Source organism: Nycticebus coucang, chromosome 4 (assembly GCF_027406575.1).
Source record: "Nycticebus coucang isolate mNycCou1 chromosome 4, mNycCou1.pri, whole genome shotgun sequence".
Taxonomy (NCBI): domain Eukaryota; kingdom Metazoa; phylum Chordata; class Mammalia; order Primates; family Lorisidae; genus Nycticebus; species Nycticebus coucang.
In genome coordinates, this window is record NC_069783.1 from 40,723,486 (window position 1) to 40,745,207 (window position 21,722).

At 39.3% G+C, this 21,722-nt stretch overlaps 1 protein-coding gene and 1 pseudogene across 6 annotated transcripts in view; both read left to right on the forward strand.

The window, feature by feature from the left end:
• The window catches only part of EML4 (EMAP like 4), a 259,337-nt gene that overhangs the window by 232,466 nt on the left and 5,149 nt on the right, over window positions 1-21,722 (forward strand). For all 6 annotated transcript variants that reach the window (XM_053587448.1, XM_053587443.1, XM_053587447.1 and 3 more), the window contains 4 exons: window positions 7,379-7,467; window positions 9,392-9,489; window positions 19,230-19,317; window positions 19,854-19,952. In XM_053587448.1, coding sequence (XP_053443423.1) covers window positions 7,379-7,467; window positions 9,392-9,489; window positions 19,230-19,317; window positions 19,854-19,952 — 374 coding nt within the window. The remainder of the gene's footprint in view (window positions 1-7,378; window positions 7,468-9,391; window positions 9,490-19,229; window positions 19,318-19,853; window positions 19,953-21,722) is intronic.
• On the forward strand, window positions 3,981-4,081 carry LOC128585168 (uncharacterized; annotated as a pseudogene).

The window sequence follows — 21,722 nt, forward strand, 5'->3', positions numbered from 1 at the left end:
CTCACTATGTCACCCTTGGTAGAGTGCTGAGGCATCACAGCTCACAGCAACCTCCAGCTCTTGGGCTTAGGCGATTCTCTTGCCTCAGCCTCCCGAGTATCTGGGACTACAGGCGCCTGCCACAATGCCCGGCTATTTTTTTGTTGTTGCAGTTTGGCTGGGGCCGGGTTCGAACCCGCCACCCTTGGTATATCAGGCCAGCACCCTACTCCCTGAGCCACAGGTGCCATCCCAGCATTTTATAGTTTTAACTCTTACCTTTAGATCTTTGATTCATCTTGAATTAATCTTTGTATATGATGTAACCTGATAAGTGTCCAACTGCATTCCAACCAGTTATTACAGCACTGTTTGTTGAAAAAACTCTTCTTTCCCTGTTGATTGGTATTAGCAACATTGTTGTGAATTAATTGACTTTAGATATACGGGTTTTTCCCTGGACTCTTCTTCAGTTTTATTCCGTTGATCTAGATATGTATCCTTGTGCCTGTAGGACAGTCTTGATTATTGTAGCTTTACAGTAATAGGTAAGTGTGAGTCCTCCAATATTGTTCTTTTTCAAGTTTATTTTGGCTATTCAGGATTTATTGAATTTCCACATGAATTTTAGAATCAGCTTGTTAGTTTCTATAAAGAAGCAAGCTGGCATCTTGATAGGGATTCATTTTTTCTCTATAGCAATTGGGGAAATGTTGCCATCTTACCAATAGTTAAGTCTTCTAATTTATGAATATAGGATGCCTTTCCATTGATTTAGATCTTCAGTTTCTTTCAGTAATGTTTTTAGGATATAAGTCTTTTACTTTTGTTTTTTAGTTCTTTTTTGTTTTTTGTTTTTTTAGTGAGTTGCTTAGGATTTTCTATATATAAGATCGTATTATCTGAAAATAGAGGTAGTTGTCTTTCTTTCCAATTGGGGTGGTTATTGTTTCCTTTTCTTGCCCGATTGTCCTGAATAGAACCCCCAGTACAGTGTTGAACAAGAGTGGAAAGAACAGACACCCTTATCTTACTGTTCACCTAAGGAGGAAAGTATTTATCCTTTAACCTGAGTATAATCTTGGTTATGGGTTTTTCACTGATGCCTTTATCCTGTGGAGAGAATTTTCTTTTATTCTTAGCTGGGCATTTTTAATCATAAAAGAGTGTTGAATTGTGTCAGATGCCTTTTCTGGTCCATAGAGATAATCATATGGTTTTTGTCTTTTATTAAGATTTAGTATTACATTAATTTATTTTCAGATGTTAAATCAATCTTGTATTCCTTAGATAAATTCCATTTAGTCATGGTGTATAATTCTTTTTATATGCCACTGGATTCAAATTGCCAGTATTTCATTGGGTACTTTTACATCTATATTCATAAGAAATATTGGTCTTTAGCTTTCTTATGATTTCTTTGTCTGGTTTTAATATTGGGTTAATACTGACACCTAAGACTATAATAAGATATCTCCTAAACTTACGGATCTCAAGCATACAAATGGATAAAAATTAGTGTAGACTAGTAATTGTTGATCATTATTTATCAAAAGTCTTACATTAATTGAACCAATCACTATAAGCCATTTAGTTAACAAATTGCACTTAGGCATACCATACTTGGTTTTCTTTTTTGAGACAGAGTCTCACTATGTCACCCTTTGTAGAGTGCTATGATGTCCCAGCTCACAGCAACCTCAAACTCTTGGGCTTAAGCGATTCTCTTGCCTCAGCCACCCAAGTAGCTGGGACTACATCAGGCACCCTCCACAATGCTCAGTTATTTTTTTTGCAGTTGTCGTTGTTTAGCTGGCCTGGGCCGGGTTTGAACCCACCAGCTTCGGTATATGTGGCTGGTGCTGTAACCACTGTGCTACGGGTTCCTAGTCCATACTTGGTTTTCACATATAACATTTTCCCCTTTTATTGGCTCAGCACCCATAGCTCAGTGGTTAGGGCACTGGCCACATACACCAAGGGTTGTGGTTCAAGCCCAGCCCCAGCCTGCCAAACATGAATGACAACTGCAGCCAAAAAATAGCCGGGCGTTGTGGCGAGCACCTGTAGTCCCAGCTACTTGGGAGGCTGAGGCAAGAGAATTGCTTAAGCCCAAGTGTTTGAGGTCACCGTGAGCTGTGACGCTATAGTACTCTACCGAGGGCTACATAGACTCTTGTCTCAAAAAAAAAATTCCCATTTTTGAAAAATGGGTTTCTTGGTAGGATTTAAGGTTCTTCATGAAGCTCACAATACATATACCTGTTCCATTATGAATTTGAAAGTCTAAATTATTGGTTTAAAAAAATTATTGGTTAAAAAAAAATTTTGCTTGATTTTTCCAAGTCTCCTGTTATTCCTCCTTGCCTTTTCTGTTGTTTGAAATCAGTTTCTCAAAAGATTTGGTCTTTATATTATCTCCAGACCTCAGGAAAACTACAGATATACTGGTTAGAGTTTCCTTTTTCTGGTCTTGGGACCAGAAGTGTTTCAGATTTTGGATTTTAGAATATTTGTATTATACTTGCCAGTTGAGCATCCCTTTTCCAAAATCCAAAATACTCCAATGAGCATTTCCTTTTAGCAGAATGTCAGCATTCTAGAAGTTTCAGTGTAGGAATATTCAATGTGTATTTTTCTCATTAGGATGTCAAGTTATCAGCTATTCTCCAGGCAGTTAACACAGTACCTATTCTGGTCTTGGCTGGACTGATTCTATTTCCAAACCAATGTGTATAGGCATAGTAGTTAAGGAAGGGATTTTTGAAATGGTCACTTTGTAGGCTGATAAATGGAGTTTAGAAACTTAGAATTAAAAAAATCAATAGGTTTGGCGGGGCCAGGGAGGGAAGCAAAGTTTAAGACTGAAAAGTATTTCAAAGAAAGAAATCCACAGAACTGGGTCATATACAGGACATACTACATATATTATATTGGTATGGAAAGGGGAGTAGGAAGACTGAGAGGTGACTTCAAAGAAGACCCAGAAGTTTCTGGTCTACATGATGGAGACAAGGAAGCAAGCTAGAAAAGTGAGTCTGGTGAGTAGGTGGGTAAAGAATTTAATTTAGGGTGGCGCCTGTGGCTCAAAGGAGTAGGGCGCCAGCCCCATATGCCAGAGGTGGCAGGTTCATACCCAGCCCCGGACAAAAACTAAAAAAAAATTCTCTTGCCTCAGCCTCCCGAGTATCTGGGACTACAGGCTCCCACCACAACGCCTGGCTATTTTTTGTTGCAGTTTGGCCAGGGCCGGGTTCGAACCTGCCACCCTCAGTATATGGGGCCCGCGCCCTACACACTGAGCCACAGGCGCCGCCCAGTCCTCTCTTTTTTTAAACTTTGTTTTTCTAATCATAAAATCCACATTCCTATTTTTATAAGAAGATCTTAAATAGGGTAAAAGTTACAAAGCTACCACCGAGAGGACACAATTTATATTTAATGATTATATTTTTGTAATTTAATATCATGAATAGATATTTATTCATTTAGGAACTTTAAGGTATTTCCAGCTCTAAAATCTTACTTTTTGCCATTAAAGGAATTGATAAAATGGGGGGAAAAAGAAATTGATAAAATGTCTTTTTGAAAAGCCATTGAGATAATGATGATACTACCTTTTGTTCTTGTTTCACAAGTCTGATTAGTTTAAATAAATGATAAAAGATTTCCCATTTCTGATATTCAGCAGTTATGTTTGGAAAGGTCCATTAAGTCCTGTAGACTAAACAAACCTCCATAATGATTACAAATTAGCCCTAAGCATAAATTTGGTTCTAATGTATATTCTCTACAGGGGTCCTCAAACTGCAGCCTGGGGGCCACATGAGGCGGTGTGATTGTATTTGTTCCCATTTTGTTTTTTTACTTCAAAATAAGATATGTGCAGTGTGCATAGGAATTTGTTCATAGTTTTTTTTTTTTAAACTATAGTCCGGCCCTCCAGCGGACAGTGAATTGGCCCCCTGTTTAAAAAGTTTGAGGACGCCTGCAAGAATACAGTGCTCACTTCGGCAGCACATATACTAAAATCGAAACCATACAGAGAAAATTAGCATGCCCCTAGGATGACATGCAAATTCATGAAACGTTCCCTGTTTTAATTAAAAATAATAAAAAATGCCTTGGTGCCTGTAGCTCAACGCCTGGGGCACCAGCCACACACACTGGGGCTGGCAGGTTCAAACCAGCCAGGGTGTACCAAACAACAATGGCAACTACAACAAAAAAACAGCCTGTAGTGTTATGGTGGGTGTTATGGTGGTCGCCTGTAGTCCCAGCTGCTTGGGAGGCAGAGGCAGGAGAATCGCTTAAGCCCAAGAGTTTGAGGTCTCTGTGAGCTGTGATGCCATGGCACTCTACCGAGGGCAACATAATGAGACTCTGTCTCAAAAAAAAATAAATAAAATAGAATAAGAATGCAGTGAAAATGTATTTATTTATAAAAAATTTCCTTTGCTAGAGGATTTGTTGTTAGGAACAAAAGTCCTGGCTCGGTGCCTGTCACTCATTGGTTATGGCGCCAACCACATACACTAAGACTGGCAGGTTTGAACTTAGCCAGTGCCTGCTAAACAACAATGATAACTACAAAAAAAAATAGCCAGGCATTGTGGTGAACCCCTGTAGTCCCAGCTACTCAGGAGGCCGAGGCAAGAGAATCGCTTAAACCCAAGAGTTTGAGGTTGCTGTGAGCTGTGACACCATGGCACTCTACCAAGAGCGACATAGTGAGACTCTGTCTCAAAAAAAAAAAAAAAAACCCACAAAAGTCCTGAGCCCAAATGTCTTTTAAATGTCTTTTCTGAAAGTAAAATGTAGTCTATGCAATGAAAAGGGTGGAACCTCTAAAATTATTGCTAACGGTCTATATGGAAGTTTATACTTTTAATAAGTTATTGAATTATTACTAAAAATTATTTAGCAAAAGTAGAAGAGTTAATCTCTGAGATGTAATTTAGAAAGTAGACAAGGTAACGGGATTGCTTTGGGGTATTTTGGGGTTTTGATTTTTGTGGGCGGGGATAGCCATTTTGCTCCCCAGTAAATGACTAAGGAAACAGACGTTCTGAAGTTTCATTACATCTAAGGGAGTGTCCAACGAAGATTAAACTGACTTGGAAATGATCCTAAAACAGTATCAGTTGGGGCTTCTCCAAAATAAATATTAATAATTTTAAATACATAAAAGTATGCAATAAAGGGGCGGCGCCTGTGGTTCAAAGGAGTAGGGCGCCAGCCTCATATGCTGGAGGTGGCAGGTTCAAACCCAGCCTCGGCCAAAAACTGCAAAAAAAAAAAAAAAGTATGCAATAAAATTTCCATAAATTCCATACAAAATTGAAACCTGATGCTAATGGAGCAGCTCTGTATCTCAGTGTCCTGTAGGTGTGTCCTTTCAGTCTGAACTGGAAAATCATTTTATTTATTTATTTTGGAAAGGCACTTGACATCAGCTTTGGTATTTCTTGGCCCAGAGGAATTTCATGGAGGTAGCCATAAAAATTGATTAATGAGGCTCAGTACCTGTGGCTCAAGCAGCTAAGGTGCCAGCTACATACACCTGAGCTGGAGGGTTCAAATCCAACCCGGGCCTTTCCAAACAACAATGATGGCTGCAACCAAAAAATAGTCAGGCGTTGTGGATTGATTAATGAACTACATTCTCAAAAGAAACCTATAATCTCTGTATACTGTCCACATGCAATAAAGTATGTTTCATATGCACCTTTTCAAATGGAAATGACCAATAAACACATAGCATATGGCTTCCAAGGACTAGTTTCCTGCTGATTAGCCTTTAAACTCAAGTATCCACATATAGAAGCCTTTTCTCTTAGCTGAGTAGATTATAGAATTTATGACTTAGGTTAGCTGCCTAGAAGTTCACAAGTTACCAGAATTCATTCATGAATGTGTTTAATTAGAGAGGGATTTCGTTGATAGTTGATAGGTACCCTTTTCTGTCCCCAAAATATTACATTTCATATACAGGGAAAATTGTCCCTTTCCAGATATTACTGATAATGCTTGAAATTTTTTAAAAAGTACCATTATGGTTCTTTTTTTTTTTTTTATAGACAGAATCTTGTTTAGCAGGCTTGGGCCCGGTTCAAACCCGCCACCCTTGGTGTATGTGGCTGGCGCCATAACCACTGTGCTATGGGCACAGAGTCCCATTATGGTTCTTTTTATTGGCTTCTATTAATGGTAGAATTTTTTCATCTGAATAATTAAAAATAAAATTTTCCGCTCTTTGTGTCCTATCCAGTTTTATGAGATTAAGACAGTGATTTTGTTTTTCTAGTCCTATTCTTTCCATTTAGCCATTTTCTTCCAGCACACTATGCTACTATTAAATATCTCTTGGTTTTTGTCATATTCAAGGCTTATTTTAGATTATTTGTTCATTTACATGTTTTCATTCTACAAATAGTGCCTACTCTGATCCAGGCAGCGGTCAACTCTAAACTCTTCCAGCCAGCTCTGCATGCTGCCTGTAACCTGCCCTTCTCTCATATCCAACCTTACATTGTCCATAGTTTCCACCTTTGCTTTGTAGCCTGTTTCTCGCCATTGTCTTCTGAAGCACTCTTCCTTGCCTTCAGGTGCCCTTTGCAAAAGGTCTAATAATAGTCATTTATAAAGTTGTTGGATTTAAGTCATTGTTTTACCTCTCAAGAGGCATTTACATTTTGACTTTTCCTATAAATGTGAATGAAAAACTCTCTTATTCAAAGAATTTAGAGCTTCTGTGTGCAAGTGTTAAAGGTATTGGGTGCTCCTGCGGGTCCCTTTGAAATCACATCACTGCTCACTGCCTTTCCTTCCCACCTTCATGCTGTCCCTGGTCCTTCTCACCTCCCCAGCTGTACAGTTGCTACCACTCCTGCCTAAATTGTTTGCATTTGCTCTCAGTGTTCAGCTCAGCCCATATCCTACATTTTTTCCTAAATGTTTTTCTATGCCTGCTGTCATTTTCCTTCTTTTAGTTTCTCTAATGAATTTAGTCACCATCACTGAGGTTAGCATTTAATCCTTCTTTGCTTCACTTCCCTCATTTCCTTTTTCCCGGCTTCCTTGTAATCTTCAAGAACACTGATCCTGTCACTTAGTTAAACAGTACCTAGCAGAGAAATACAGCATTCAGCGAATACCTAAAGAGAAATGAGACTATGCGTAGGCCCACATAAGTTTATGTATATTGTATCTAGCAGCATTTTGCAAAGTAATTTAATGCTTTATTAGAAGAGAAAAACATGTCACACTTAAGGGCTATTAAAATTTCTTAAAGTGTAAAAAAATAGGGAAAAGCAACCACTTTTTTCTATAAATGCTAATTACTAAAGAAAATTTTGCTTTTACTGTTTTTTGTTTGTTTTTCTTTTACTTCTAACAGGTGGTTTGTTCTGGATGCAGAAACCAGAGATCTAGTTTCTATCCACACAGATGGGAATGAACAGCTCTCTGTAGTGCGCTACTCCATAGGTAGGCAAATTTACCCCCATCCCCCAATCCTGGCATTCACAGTACTTCACTGTAATGGTATGTTTTTACTTCTGATAAAGCTGACTCCTTTTTTCTCTATTGTCTAGAACTATTAAGTATTGAATATATTTCCTCCAACATCAGATTAAATGCTGCTGCCAGAAACTACAAAAGATCTGCTAAAGTTAAACATTCTAAATCATCAAGCCAGTATAAATTTAGAATGAACTGTTGCAACTGCATTTACAATGGAAGACAGAATAAAATACAATCAAATCCCCCTTTTTGGAACTACACATACTTAAAATTTTGAATAGGCATTAAATGTCACATCTAGTTAGCAACGTTTTCTTTCTCCCTCTCCCTCCCAAACGAAACTATAGACATATTCAAAATACAGAAATTTTAGATTCCTTTAGAATCTAGTTACATCTTTGGTTACACAATAACAATTAGTTTATTAATTATATAAAATACTTAGCAATTTATTGTAAGAATTTGATAAATTCATTTACCCTGTTTTGAATAATTCTTCATACTTTATTCAAAATATTAAATTTGCATAATATTTCATTTACCTTTTCCCATTATTTATGTGGTTTTGATTCATACTATTCTTCCCTACGGTTAGTCTGACATTTTCTTATCTTTGAAAATATATTCCAGAATCTGTTGGATCAGCATAGGATCCAAGCTCAGTGCCTGTAGTTCACATGGCTAAAGTGCCAGCCACATACACCAGAGCTGGCAGGTTCAAATCCAGCCTGGGCCTGCCAACCAACAATGACAACTACAGCCAAAAAATAGCCGGGCCTTGTGGCGGGTGCCTGTAGTCCCAACTACTTGGGAGGCTGAGGCAGGAGAATTGCTTGAGCCTAGGAGTTGGAGGTTGCTGTGAGCTGTGATGCTACAGCACTCTACCCAGGGTGACAGCTTGAGGCTCTGTCTCAAAAAAAAAAGGCATAGGGTCTAAAGGATCTTTTTGATTGCTTCTCAAAGGACACACAGAATACTGTTCTCTAAATTGAAAAAGGAAGGAAAAGTATGTATTTCTTTTTTTTGTTTGTTTGTTTTGTAGAGACAGAGTCTCACTTTATGGCCCTCAGTAGAGTGCCGTGGCCTCACACAGCTCACAGTAACCTCCAACTCCTGGGCTTAAGCGATTCTCTTGCCTCAGCCTCCCGAGTAGCTGGGACTACAGGCACCCGCCACAATGCCCGGCTATTTTTTTTTTTTTTGGTTGCAGTTTGGCCGGGGCTGGGTTTGAACCCGCCACCCTCGGTAAATAGGGCCAGCACCTTACCGACTGAGCCACAGGCGCCGCCCGGAAAAGTATGTATTTCAAGCTATAAACCTAGAAAGAGTCATCTTGAAGCAGAAAAGTTTCAAAGTTCTGGGGGTTTTGTCCTGTATGGAGTTTTTTGTTTTGTTTTTTGTGCTGTAGTTGCAAATATAGCAGTTAAATCTAAAGATCAGGTGGACTTTATTGACTATTTGTTGCATGATTAGCCCAGTGGAGATGACCATAAAAGAAGGGAACATGGTCCCTTCCCAAGAGCACCTGCCCTGTGATTGGAGGGCTGACATATGCTAGCTGAGTTAAGCCATTGTACATCCAGCTTGCCATATGAACTATGTAATTCTACTCTTGAAGGCAGGGTAACCTCTCTGGGGCCAGTTTTTAGCCAACCAGAAGATGAGCTTAGGGTGGAAGGCCTGTGAGCACCTCCAGAAAGGGATTATGTATTAGACTAGATGGCCATTTATTTTTCAAGTGTGTTTAGTAATAGGATTCAATCATCAGCCACCAAATAAGAGTAACACTGATGAGATTTAACATCATTTGCAAAATATCACTTAGGATAGGTCTAGTAAATGTGTAAGTATATTTCTCTTGTCAATACTGTGTCCTATTTCATTCTAGATGGTACCTTCCTGGCTGTAGGATCTCATGACAACTTTATTTATCTCTATGTAGTCTCAGAAAATGGAAGAAAATATAGCAGATACGGAAAGTGCACTGTAAGTAGTGAAGTAAAATAAATTAAATAATAAAATTATTGAGCAATTTCTGTTAAAAAGAGAATTAAATGTTTACCTTAATGTGTCTGTTTCTCTTGTTAGCTGCTTTAATCTGTCATTGAAAACTGATACTACATGACAGAACATCATAGTTTCCCATGTACAATAGAAAGATGTCTTCCTATGGGAATTTAGTAATTTGTCACACTCTAATTTTAAGATGGTTTCTTAAAGCTATTTCCATAGGAAACTCTTTGAGTAACACTTTTTGATAATGGAATAGTATCAGAAATAAAAAGACGTCTTGGTTTTTTGGGGTTTTTTTTTTTTTTTTTTTTTTTTTTTTTTGCAGTTTTTGGCCAGGGCTGGGTTTGAACCCTCCACCTCCGGCATATGGGGCTGGCGCCCTACTCCTTGAGCCACAGGCGCCTCCCAAAGACATCTTGCTTTTAATCTCAACGTCCCATGTCCCTACCTATCTCCAATATCTATGTCACCTCTCTGCCATGAAAAATAAAATAATTTATATGGAGATTTGTTGGCATTTAGAAGCTTTAACAGAGGGCCAGAGGAGGGGCTCACGCCTGTAATCCTAGCACTCTGGGAGACCGAGGTGGGTGGATTGCCCAAGCTCAGGAGTTGGAGACTTGAGCAAGAGCAAGACCCCATCTCTAAAAATAGCCTGGCATTGTAGTGGGTACCTGTAGTCCCAGCTACTCGGGAAGCTCAGGCAAAAGTATTGCTGGAGGGCGGTGCCTGTGGCTCAAAGGGGTAGGGCGCCGGCCTCATATGCCAGAGGTGGCAAGTTCAAACCCAGCCCTGGCCAAAAACTGCCCAAAAAAAGGATTACTGGAGGCCAAGAGTTTGAAGTTGCTGTGAGCTATGATTTTACAGCCCTCTACCGAGGGCAACAAAGTGAAACTCTGTCTCAAAATAAATAAATAAAAATAAAAGTGTTGACAGAAGGGTGTTTCCTATAGTTTGCCTGGGTTTGCCTTGATTAGGTTATATTATAGGCTAAAGACTGGATTGAAATGGGTAGATATACTGAGTGCTTACTGGATGGCAGGTACTCCATTAATAAGAAATGGTCTAGGCTTGGCGCCCATAGCACAGTGGTTACAATGCCGGCCACATACATCAAGGCTGGCAGGTTTGAAACCAGCCCAGGCCAACTAAAACAACAACAACTGGAACAAAAAATAGCCGGGCGTTGTTGTAGGCGCCTGTAGTCCTAGCTACTTGGTAGGCTAAGGCAAGAGAATCACTTAAGCCAGTGGTTCTCAACCTTCCTAATGCCGTGACCCTTTAATACAGTTCCTCATCTTCCCCCATAATGGTTGGGAATCACCACAACATGAGGAACTGTATCACAGCATTAGGAAGGGTGAGAACCATGGACTTAAGCCCAAGAGTTTGAGGTTGCTATGAGCAGTGATGCCACATCATTCTACCAAGGGCAACATAGTGAGACTCTGTCTCAGAAAAGAAAAGAAATGGCCTAGGCACCAGGAATATGACATGATGTGTTTCTTTGTCCTCAGGAAGGACAGTCAAGCTGAGGGCGCGGGCAGTATACCATAGCAGTTAAAAGCACAGACTCTGGGCCAGATTACCTGGATTTGAATCCTTACTTCACCATTGACGCAAATGGGACCTTGAAGAAGTTATTTAAATCTTTTACTTCAGTTTTCTCATCTATAAAATGAGGATACTTGTAAAATTAGTTTCTACTTCATAGAATTAAAACAAGTTAATGTTTATATTAGAATTGAAACAATGTCATAAAGTACTTGGGATAGCGCTTGGAATGTAGTAAGTACTCAATAAATGTCAACTATTATTTTTATAGAAAACAAGGTCACTTGGTATATAAGTTAGGAAATCAGGATTAGCAAATCATGTGATGAGTTAGTGGCATAGACCCTTTAATCATCTTTATAACTAAAACAGTTCATTTTAGGGGAATAAATAAAATAGTTTTTAGAAGCACGAACGTATATCTTAAGCAAAATAAACCTCAGTGTGGGTCTGAAATTTATTTTGCTTTACCTTATATGCACAAAAATCAGACCATTTACTATCTGAGGAAGAGAGACTTATTTATTCTTTTGCATATTTGTGCCATATATCAAAATTAGCCCATTTACAAGCTGGTATTCAAGCAAGCTCAGAGTTTTAGAATTTATCTTAAAATATTTTTGTTTAATTTAACAAATATAAATCATCCATTATATTTATTTAAATACATCTTTTAATTTATCAATTTAATGTTTGGATATGTAATAGCGTACAATGTGATCAAATGAAATGTTCCACTGAAAGGAATTTTCAGATTACTGAAGTTTACCAGTCTCCAAATTATTCTTAACTATTTTTTAATCTCAACTTCCTAAAGTTCATCTCATAACAAAGAGTATCTAAAATCTGATTTAATCTTGTGGAATTATAAAATTGTACAGGCAGTACTGTAGCACTTACTTAGCTAAACCTTCATTTCAGAGATTAATGACTTGATATTTGCTGCATCTTGACACAGTGGCAAATCCAGGAGTTGAACATAATTCTTAGCAGAGCAAACTTTCCAATGTACAGTAATGACTTTGATTTTTTTCATTGTGTATATTATTTTGCTGTGCTTTTACAGTACAGATGATCCAGAAAAGAAACAGAGCATTGGGTAATCAGAATGACCTTGGAAGTGTTGAGAAATGGCAAGTTTATCAATTGCATGAGACTTGCCCGACTCTGATTAGACAGCTTTTATCTTTATAATGTTTGAAAGTTTTATTTCAAGATACCCTTAGGAACTGTTCAAGTTTATAGTGCTATTTGAGGCTGTAACGAAAGGCTCAGCGACACTAATTATCTTGTTTTGTGCTTTGCTTCCAGCTGTTACTTCTTTTTGCTGTCTGCTTCTGCCAGCTAGTCTTAATATATCTTATTAACTGTTTTTATCTACTGTCTGCTATGATATAGGACGAGACAAAACTGGGTTAACGCTGGCTCTGCTGCTTCTAGTTTGTGAATTTAAACAAATTAATTAACTTCTCTGAGTCTTAATTTTGTTATCTTAAAAGTAGAGATTGTAATAGTTCCTACTTTTCAGCATAGTTGTGAAGATTAGGTCTTTCTTAAAATGTGACAACTAGAACTCATCTCAGAATTCCAAGTACAAATTTTGTTTTCTATTTTATTTCTAATAATTTTCCTGTTACTTATCAACATGTAAGTGACCAGTGCAACTTCAGAAGCATACCAGGGCTTACAGGAAATGTCCTTGTAATAAATTATAACCAATTGTAAGCATTTGGAGTCCCTCTTCACAGTATTGCTTTATGCAGAAATTTCAATTGAAAAGATGGCTGGAACCCCAGGATGTAAAGCAGCACTTAGTAGAGGGCACCTGGCTGGTGCGTGGGTCCCTAATGAATGATGACATCATTATGAGCCAGGGCCTTGCCCTCAACCTCAAAAGCTAAGAAACATGGGCAGCGCCTGTGGCTCAGTTGGTAAGGCGCCGGCCCCATATACCCAGGGTGGCGGGTTCAAACCCGGCCCCGGCCAAACTGCAACCAAAAAATAGCCGGGCGTTGTGGTGGGCGCCTGTAGTCCCAGCTACTCAGGAGACTGAGGCAAGAGAATCGCTGAAGCCCAGGAGTTGGAGGTTGCTGTGAGCTGTGTGACGCCACGGCACTCTACCGAGGGCCATAAAGTGAGACTCTGTCTCTACGAAATAAAAAGCTAAGAAACAAGACAAAATCCATTTTAGAGAGATGGACTTAACCAAGTTCTCCAAAGCTGATTTATGAAACATCAGTTTAAAACAAGAACTATAACTGGTAAGGGGACTAAATCTTAAGTTTCCTCTGAACATTTTCTCTTTTAGAAGCAAGCCTTTGGAAACTAACTTTAATCAGAATGCTAGTTTAGTCATTTAAAGTGAGATATATATATAAATGCCAAGACGAGAGGACATGAGCATCCTCCAGCCAGTGCATTCCTTTCATTTAACGAAAGCACATGTGAAACCAGAGTATAATCAGAAAGTGAGCAAATCTGGTACCTAATCCACAGTACAGCAGTAGTTGCCACTGGTGAAGTGGCAACTTCAGTTCTGGTTCAGGTCCTTCTACCTTGGACATTTGTCTTGGGAAAGGCCATCTGGTCTGATAACATAGCCTTGCCAACTTTGGAGCCATTATGACTCTTTCTTCTTGGCTTCTTTTTGCTTTTATTTATTTTATGTTAATTTTAAAGTTTAACTCCCAGAGGTTCCACTGGAGTTTCCATTAACTCACAAAACTTTACTATTTCATCCACTAAAACTTATTTCTGACCCCCAAGTAGCTTTCATACTTCATAATCTTTCTGATGTTTTCCTTACCTGCTTAAAATTTCAGTGTTAAAAAAAACTTTGCATCAACTATAATTTGGAGATTTATTGTGCATTCTCTCTCTTAAGTACTCTTTTAAAATGTTAAATCTGCTCTTTAAAGGACTATAATATTTATATTTAGAATAATAAAACTTTTACCATGTAAAGAGCAGAGGAGAGCATTACCTGGTCACCTTCCTCTTCTTTTTTTTTTCTTTTGAGACAGAGCCTCAAGCTGTCGCCCTGGGTAGTGCCATGGCTTCACAGCTCACAGCAACCTCCAACTCCTGGGATCAAACGATTCCCCTGCCTCAGCCTCCCAAGTAGCTGGGACTACAGGTGCCCACCAAAATGCCCAGCTATTTTTTGGTTGCAGCCGTCATTGTTTGGTGGGCCTGGGCCGGATTCGAACCCGCCAGCTCAGGTGTATGTGGCTGGTGCCTTAGCTGCTTGAGCCACAGGTGCCGAGCCGGTCACCTTCCTCTTTTGATAAAGAAAGGTGAAAGGCCAGGCCCAGTGGCTCATACTTATAATCCTAGCACTCTGAGAGGCTGAAGCAGGAGGATCCCTTTAGCTCAGGAATTCAAGGCCAGCCTGAGCAAGAGCGAGACCCCACTTCTACTAAAAATAGAAAAATTAGCTGGGCATCACAGCTGACACCAGTCCCAACTAATGAGATGCTAAGGCAAGAGGGTCGCTTGAACCCAGGAGTTTGAGGTTCCTGTGAGCTGGGCTGAAACCACAGCACTCTAGCCTGGGCAACAGAGCAAGACTGTATCTCCGGGAGAAAAAAAAAGATAGACTGTGACAGCCTATTTGTCACAGTCCTTTGTTGTGTGTTCCAACTCTTCCCATCAAGCCAATCTCAATGTAAATTACCTCACAGTATAAATGTATGAACAAAACTAATCTCCAGAAGTGACAAAGACTGAGTTAAAACTTTGATATGTCTTTGATCACACCTTAGAATGCTGGAAAATCTCAGCATGTGCTAGAAGAGCCTACCCAGAGCACTTCAGCTTTATCTTTTTTCACATACCCTGTTACTTCTTTTTCTAAGGTTTGTGGTTTTGTGTTTTGTTTTGTTTTGTATTTTTTGTTTTATTCATTTTTTTTTTTTTTTTTTTTGTAGAGACAGAGTCTCACTTTATGGCCCTCGGTAGAGTGCTGTGGCCTCACACAGCTCACAGCAACCTCCAACTCCTGGGCTTAAGCGATTCTCTTGCCTCAGCCTCCCGAGTAGCTGGGACTACAGGCGCCCACCACAACACCCGGCTATTTTTTGGTTGCAGTTTGGCCGGGGCCGGGTTTGAACCCGCCACCCTCGGTATATGGGGCCGGCGCCTTACCGACTGAGCCACAGGCACCGCCCTTTTTGTTTTATTCTTTAGACAGGGTCTTGCTTTGTCAGCTCATCTAGTTAAGAGTGCAGTGGCATCATCATAGTTCCCTAGAATCTCAAATTAAATTCCCGTGCTCAAGTGATCCTTGTGCCTCAGTCCCTTGAGTAGATGTGACTTCAGGCTTGCACCATCACACCTGGCTAATTTTTCAATTTTTTTAGTAGAGTTGAGGGTCTTGGCCTTGCTCAGGCTGATCTTGAACTCCTGAACTCAAGCAATCCCCCTGCCTCAACTTCCCAGAATGCTTAGGATTATAGATAATTTTATCTGTTCTCTATAAACTATTCTTGAATGTAGTCTAATCTTATTTAAATTTTCAACATGGTATTTAAGGGCTTGATAAATAGCTCTAAAGTGCATCTGAAATTTTTCACATACCTCAGAACTATCACAGTTGCTGGGAATAGGCAGGTAAGACAAATGGAACAGAAAAGAGACTCCAGATACAGATCTATGCTTTTCTGAAAATTTACTAAATAATAAAGGGTTGTTTCAAATCAATAAGAGAGGGTGGCGCTTGTGGCTCAAGGAGTAGGGCGCCGGCCCCATGTACTGGAGGTGGTGGGTTCAAACCTTGCCCCAGCCAAAAACTGCAAAAAAGAATAAATAAATGAAAATAAAAATTAAAAAAAAAAAAAAGGTTAAAAAAAAATCAATAAGAGAAGGAATGCTTTCTCTTCTACCTGCATTATCTGTGTGTCAGGTACTAGCCACAACTTTCTATTTGTAACATTAAATATAATTCAGTTCCCTGGGAGCACTGGCCACATTTCAAGTATTTAGAAACCACAGGTGACTAGTTGCTACTGCAATGCGGAAAGTTTCATTGCTCATTACAGCTCTGGGTGGTAAGGGGTTGCTTGGATACCTAAGACAGAAGTTAGATCCCTAAATCTAGACCTTGTTATTCTTTTTAACTCCTCAGGTAATTTTAAATCAGCTGCAAACTACTAACATAGTTGATGATCCTCCATGCAGTTGGCAAAGATTTAACTCAGATTCTTTCTCTAAATCCACTCCTTCACTTGTGACGATTTTTGTGGTTACACCATTTAGCTACTTAATGGCAATAATAAAAGGGCCACTTAGAAAACTTTCCTGTTTCTTTTCAAGGAAAATTACACTAGAATTTGCTCCAACTTTGTTTGTGCCCATGGGTGAAGTTTGAGTCTATTTTTCCCCAAGCTGTGCCGATACTCTTGGTGGGTCTGTGAGTTGGGTGGGGCAAGGACATTCTGAAGTGGTATCTTGGGAGGTAAAATTATAGACCCCCAACAGTTGCATTAAATGTTTTGTTGGCTTATTTGTTGGCATTGATACTAGAGAGAAGATACTTCATATCAAGGTCTTTTCTAAATTTGGGGGCTTTCCTACTCGAGTCCTTTTTGAGGACACTATTGATTTACCTTCTGAACACATTCTGTGTCCCACATAGATGTGACTTACATGAATATTATGTATACATACAATGCTTTTGATAGTCTTCTGGATAATGCTGTTATAAAGGCTTTGCACAAAGAGACAGATAATAGTTTTAAGTACTTCTGTATTTGGATGAATACTTCTCAAAGGACTGTACTTCGCTGTGATTAATTTGTTTAATCCTTCATTCATGTTTTTGTTCTTGTTTTTTCTTTAATTTTAGAAGCATGGCTTCACCAGACATCAGAGCCAGGCACCAGGTCCATGTGCACTATGAAAAGGGCTGTGTGAGCTTCATCTCCTCGCCACACTAAAATAGCCTATAACCACGTGCATCTTTCTGGCTCTGATAATTAATTTTCTTTTTTTCTTTTTTTTTTTTTTTTATTGTTGGGGATTCATTGAGGGTACAATAAGCCAGGTTACACTGATTGCAATTGTTAGGTAAAGTCCCTCTTGCAATCGTGTCTTGCCCCCATAAAGTGTGACACACACATTGATTTTCTTTCTAAGTTGGTAGGTTCCTTGTGTGCCTACCAAGTGATTCCCAAGCTGTTTTCCAATATATTGTCTAATCTCTGGTAGCTTCAGAAAGCTTCACAAGTGTCAAATGCTACTCTGCAGCACTGTGGTGGCGATTTTAGCTCCAGAACGATTTGGGGACACCCTGTTAGACCTCAGAAGGGTACTAGAATATATAGAATACCTTGTGCAAATTATTTTAAAATAATATCTAAGGTACATTGAATTTATTAACTTGAAACATAAAATCATGTAAGCAGATTCCAAAAGAACACTAGGAATTAAACATGTTTCATCAGACTATAGGAGATAAAAGTGAATTCACATCTCTGTCGACTTTGGTAAACCATAAGAACAGTGCAGTTTATATGAAATAGTTTATTGCAAGTCATCAAATGCTTTTATGTGAAGCCAAAAAAATTCAGCATTTAGCAGGGTATTTTTAATTCCCAGTGTTAATAAATCCTAAGCAGAAAAAGATCACTATTTTCTTACTTAAGAAATGTTTTAAGGAGTCAGATGAATTATGTTGGGTCTAGCTGTTCTGAAGGAGTACAGGTGTTGGATGACTTATCCCAATTTTCATATGGGTGAAAATATGGGTGCCATATTCCTCAGCCTCTGAGGTGTACTATGGACAATCAAGAAGCAGCCCAGGAAAACTGCATTCCTTGTGCATACCTTGTAACAATAGTTAATATTCAAGAATAACGTCACTCTAATAGGAACATCAGTGACTTGAAATAAGTTCTGAGGATGTGATGTGTTTTGTAGTGGCCTTTAAGATACAAGTTTAAGGAGCCATCTTTGTTAGAAATGTCTACACAGGGCTTGGCACCTGTAGCTTGGAGGCTAGGGCGCCAGCCACATACACCAGAGCTGGCGGGTTAGAACCCAGCTTAGGCCTGCCAAACAACAATGACAACTACAACCAGAAAATAGCAGGGTGCTGTGGCAGGCGCCTGTAGTCCCAGCTACTTGGGAGACTGAGGCAAGAGAATCAATTAAGCCCAAGAGTTTGAGGTTGCTGTGAGCTGTGATGCTACGGCACTCTACCAAGGGTGGCATAGTTAGACTCTGTCTCAAAAAAAAAAAAAGAAGAAAAGAAAGAAATGTCTAGACAGGTAGTAGGTACTAGTTTCTGGTATGTATGTAAAGAGGCCAACAGTATTCCCCCAAGTTCCAAGTGCTTAATGTTTTCATTGTGGTGAGATCCCTTTAGTTCCAAATTCTCTAACCCAGCGGTTCTCAACCCGTGAGTCGCAATCCCTTTGTAACAATGAAAATACATCCTGCATATCAGATATTTACATTACAATTCATAACAGCAGCAAAATTACAGTTATGAAGTAGCAACGAAAATAATTTTATAGGTGGCACCTGTGGCCCAAAGGAGTAGGGTGCCAGCCCCATATACTGGAGGTGACGGGTTCAAACTCAGCCCCGGTCAAAAACTGCAAAAAAATAAATAAATAAATAAATAAATAAATAAATAAAACAAAATCCTTTTCATACAGGGAGAAAGGAGGAGGGAAGGGGTAGACAAAGGAAGACCAGAGAGAGGAAGGAGGGAAAGGGGTGAGGGCCCTGGTGTGTGTTTGCCACACCTTTGGGGGGCAAGACACGATTGCAAGAGGGACTTTGCCTAACAAATGCAATCAGTGTAACCTGGCTTATTGTACCCTCAATGAATCTCCAATAATTAAAAAATCCTTCATGCGGGTGGCGCCTGTGGCTCAGTTGGTAGGGCACCGGCCCCATATGCCGAGGGTGGCGGGTTCAAACCTGGCCCTGGCTGAACTGCAACCAAAAAATAGCTGGGCATTGTGGCGGGCGCCTGTAGTCCCAGCTGCTCGGGAGGCTGAGGCAAGAGAATCGCTTAAGCCCAGGAGTTGGAGGTTGCTGTGAGCTGTGTGAGGCCATGGCACTCTACCAAGGGCCATAAAGTGAGACTCTGTCTCTACAAAAAAAAAAAACTCTAACTGCTTTTTGAAAGTTTATTTGTTATTCCCTAGGGACATTCCAGCTACATTACACACCTTGACTGGTCCCCAGACAACAAGTATATAATGTCTAACTCGGGAGACTATGAGATACTGTACTGTAAGTATGAAAGATCATTTGCTAGCTCAGATGTATGTATCTGTCAGGGGTGCTAATGAATATGCTGCATGGAATTTGATTTGTGCAGAAAATGCATGCCAGCCTTTCTAACCTGACAAGGCATATATTACTCTGAACTAGGTAATGAGAATCTCAAATGTGGTTCACTTCTCCAAGAAAGTAATGAATTAATTTAATGGTATAGAACTAAAGCACATATAGCAATAAGAAATTCCTCAGCGAAACTGATGCTGCTCTGAATGGTTTTTCATTTAACCACTTTTCCTGGAAGCAGAGAGGAGCATAATGGATAGGCATTTATGCTCTTTAGAGGAAAAAATTTCATGGGGAACAATTTGTAGTTCTATAAACCCTGTTAAAGTAAACACTTTCTTTTCCTTTTCAAATGCGTCTTAATGTTTTTTACTATATGGATTATAAATACAAGTAAACGTGGCTAGTTTGAGTCAAGATGCACTTTCAAATACATTTGTACACAAGCACTATGATTATCCTTCCTGTTTCTAAATTTAAAGGGGACATTCCAAATGGCTGCAAACTAATCAGGAATCGTTCGGATTGTAAGGACATTGATTGGACGACATATACCTGTGTGCTAGGCTTTCAAGTCTTTGGTAAGAACACGACACCTGATATGAAGCGGCAGTTCATGTGGAGTTCATATGTAATATTTACTTGCTTAAATTTATAAATGAAAAATAGTCTATGCATGTTCTTTAGTTCTATCACTATTAATACCAGTTTCAGAGAAATGAAATGTACTAGGACTGAACCAATGTGGGATTTATTCTCTGCAAAAATCTAACATTTTTGGTCCCTAATGCATATGAAAGACCATTAATGCTCAGCGCCTGTAGCTCAGCAGCTAGAGCACCAGTCACATACACCGGGGTTAGTGGGTTCAAACCCAGCCCAGGCCTGCCAAACAACAATGATAACTACAACCAAAAAATAGCTGGATGATGTGGTGGACACCTGTAGTCCCAGCTACTTGGGAGGCTGATGCAAGAGAATCACTTCAGCCCAAGAGTTTGAGGTTGCTGTGAGCTGTGACGCCACAGGACTGTACCAAGGATGACATGGTGAGACTCTGTCTCAAAAAAAAAAGAAGAAAGAAAGACCCATTAAAAGGAATTTACATAGTAGTACATACTATCTTCCCATTTTTTTCCAGCTAAAATTGTAAGTTTTTAAATTTGTAAAGGCATTTTTTAATAGCACTGTTGTGATATTTATATACCATACAATTAGCCTATTTAAAATGTATGATTCAATGACTTTTATATATTCAGAGTTGTGCATCCTTCATCCATATCTAATTTTAGAACATTTTCATCACCCCAAAAAGAAACCTTGTACCCAATAATAGTCACTCCCCATCTTTCCTATCCTCTACCCACCCAGCAACCACTAATCTACTTTATTGATTTCCCTATTTTGGATAGTTCATATAAATGGAATCATACAATATATGATCCATTGAGACTACTTTTTTTATTTAGCATAACACTTTCAAGGTTATTCTATATTGTAACGTATATCAGTACTTCATTCTTTTTGTGGCAGAGTAATAGCCCATTGTACAGATATAGGTGTGTATGCTTTTTATTAAATCATTCACAGTTGATGGACACTAGTTGTTTCCACTTCCCAGCTATTATGAACGAATAACACTACTGTGAACAGTCATGTGTAAATTTTTATGTAGACATGTTTTTATTTCTGTTGGGTATATACCTAGGAGTGGAATTGCTGCGTCAAACAGTAACTGTATGATTAATCTTTTGAGAAACTGCCAGACTATTTTCCAAAGTCATTACACCATTTACATTCCCGCCAGCAGGGTATGAGGGTCCAGTGTCTCCATACCTTTGCCAGCATGTGTTGTTCTTATTCTTTTTCATGTGGATGTCCAGTTGTCCCAGCATTATTTGTCACAATATAAAGGCATTTTTAGTAGACATCATTTAAAGATAAAATTTGGAGATTATTCCTAATCTGATTTGGGCTTTTCTAGAAATCTGCCCGTGACAGCTTCCTAAGCCTTTCCCAATCTTTAGGTATCCTTCTAAAAGGGTTAGAAGATAAATGGGATGGGACAACTAAAATAATATAGCCTTGTTTGCAAAGACATTGCACCTGGGGCCAGGTGCTCACGCCTGTAATCACGGCACTTTGGGAGGCCAAGGAGGGAAAGATCCTTGGACCCAGGAGATAGAGACCAGCCTGGACAACACAGCAAGACCTCCATCTCTATAAATAAATGTTTTTTAACTAACTGGGCACAGTGGCATCTACCTATAGAGGACTGAGGTAGGAGGATTGCTTGGGCCCAGGAATTCAATGCTGCGGTGAGCTATGATCATGTGACTGCACTCCAGCCT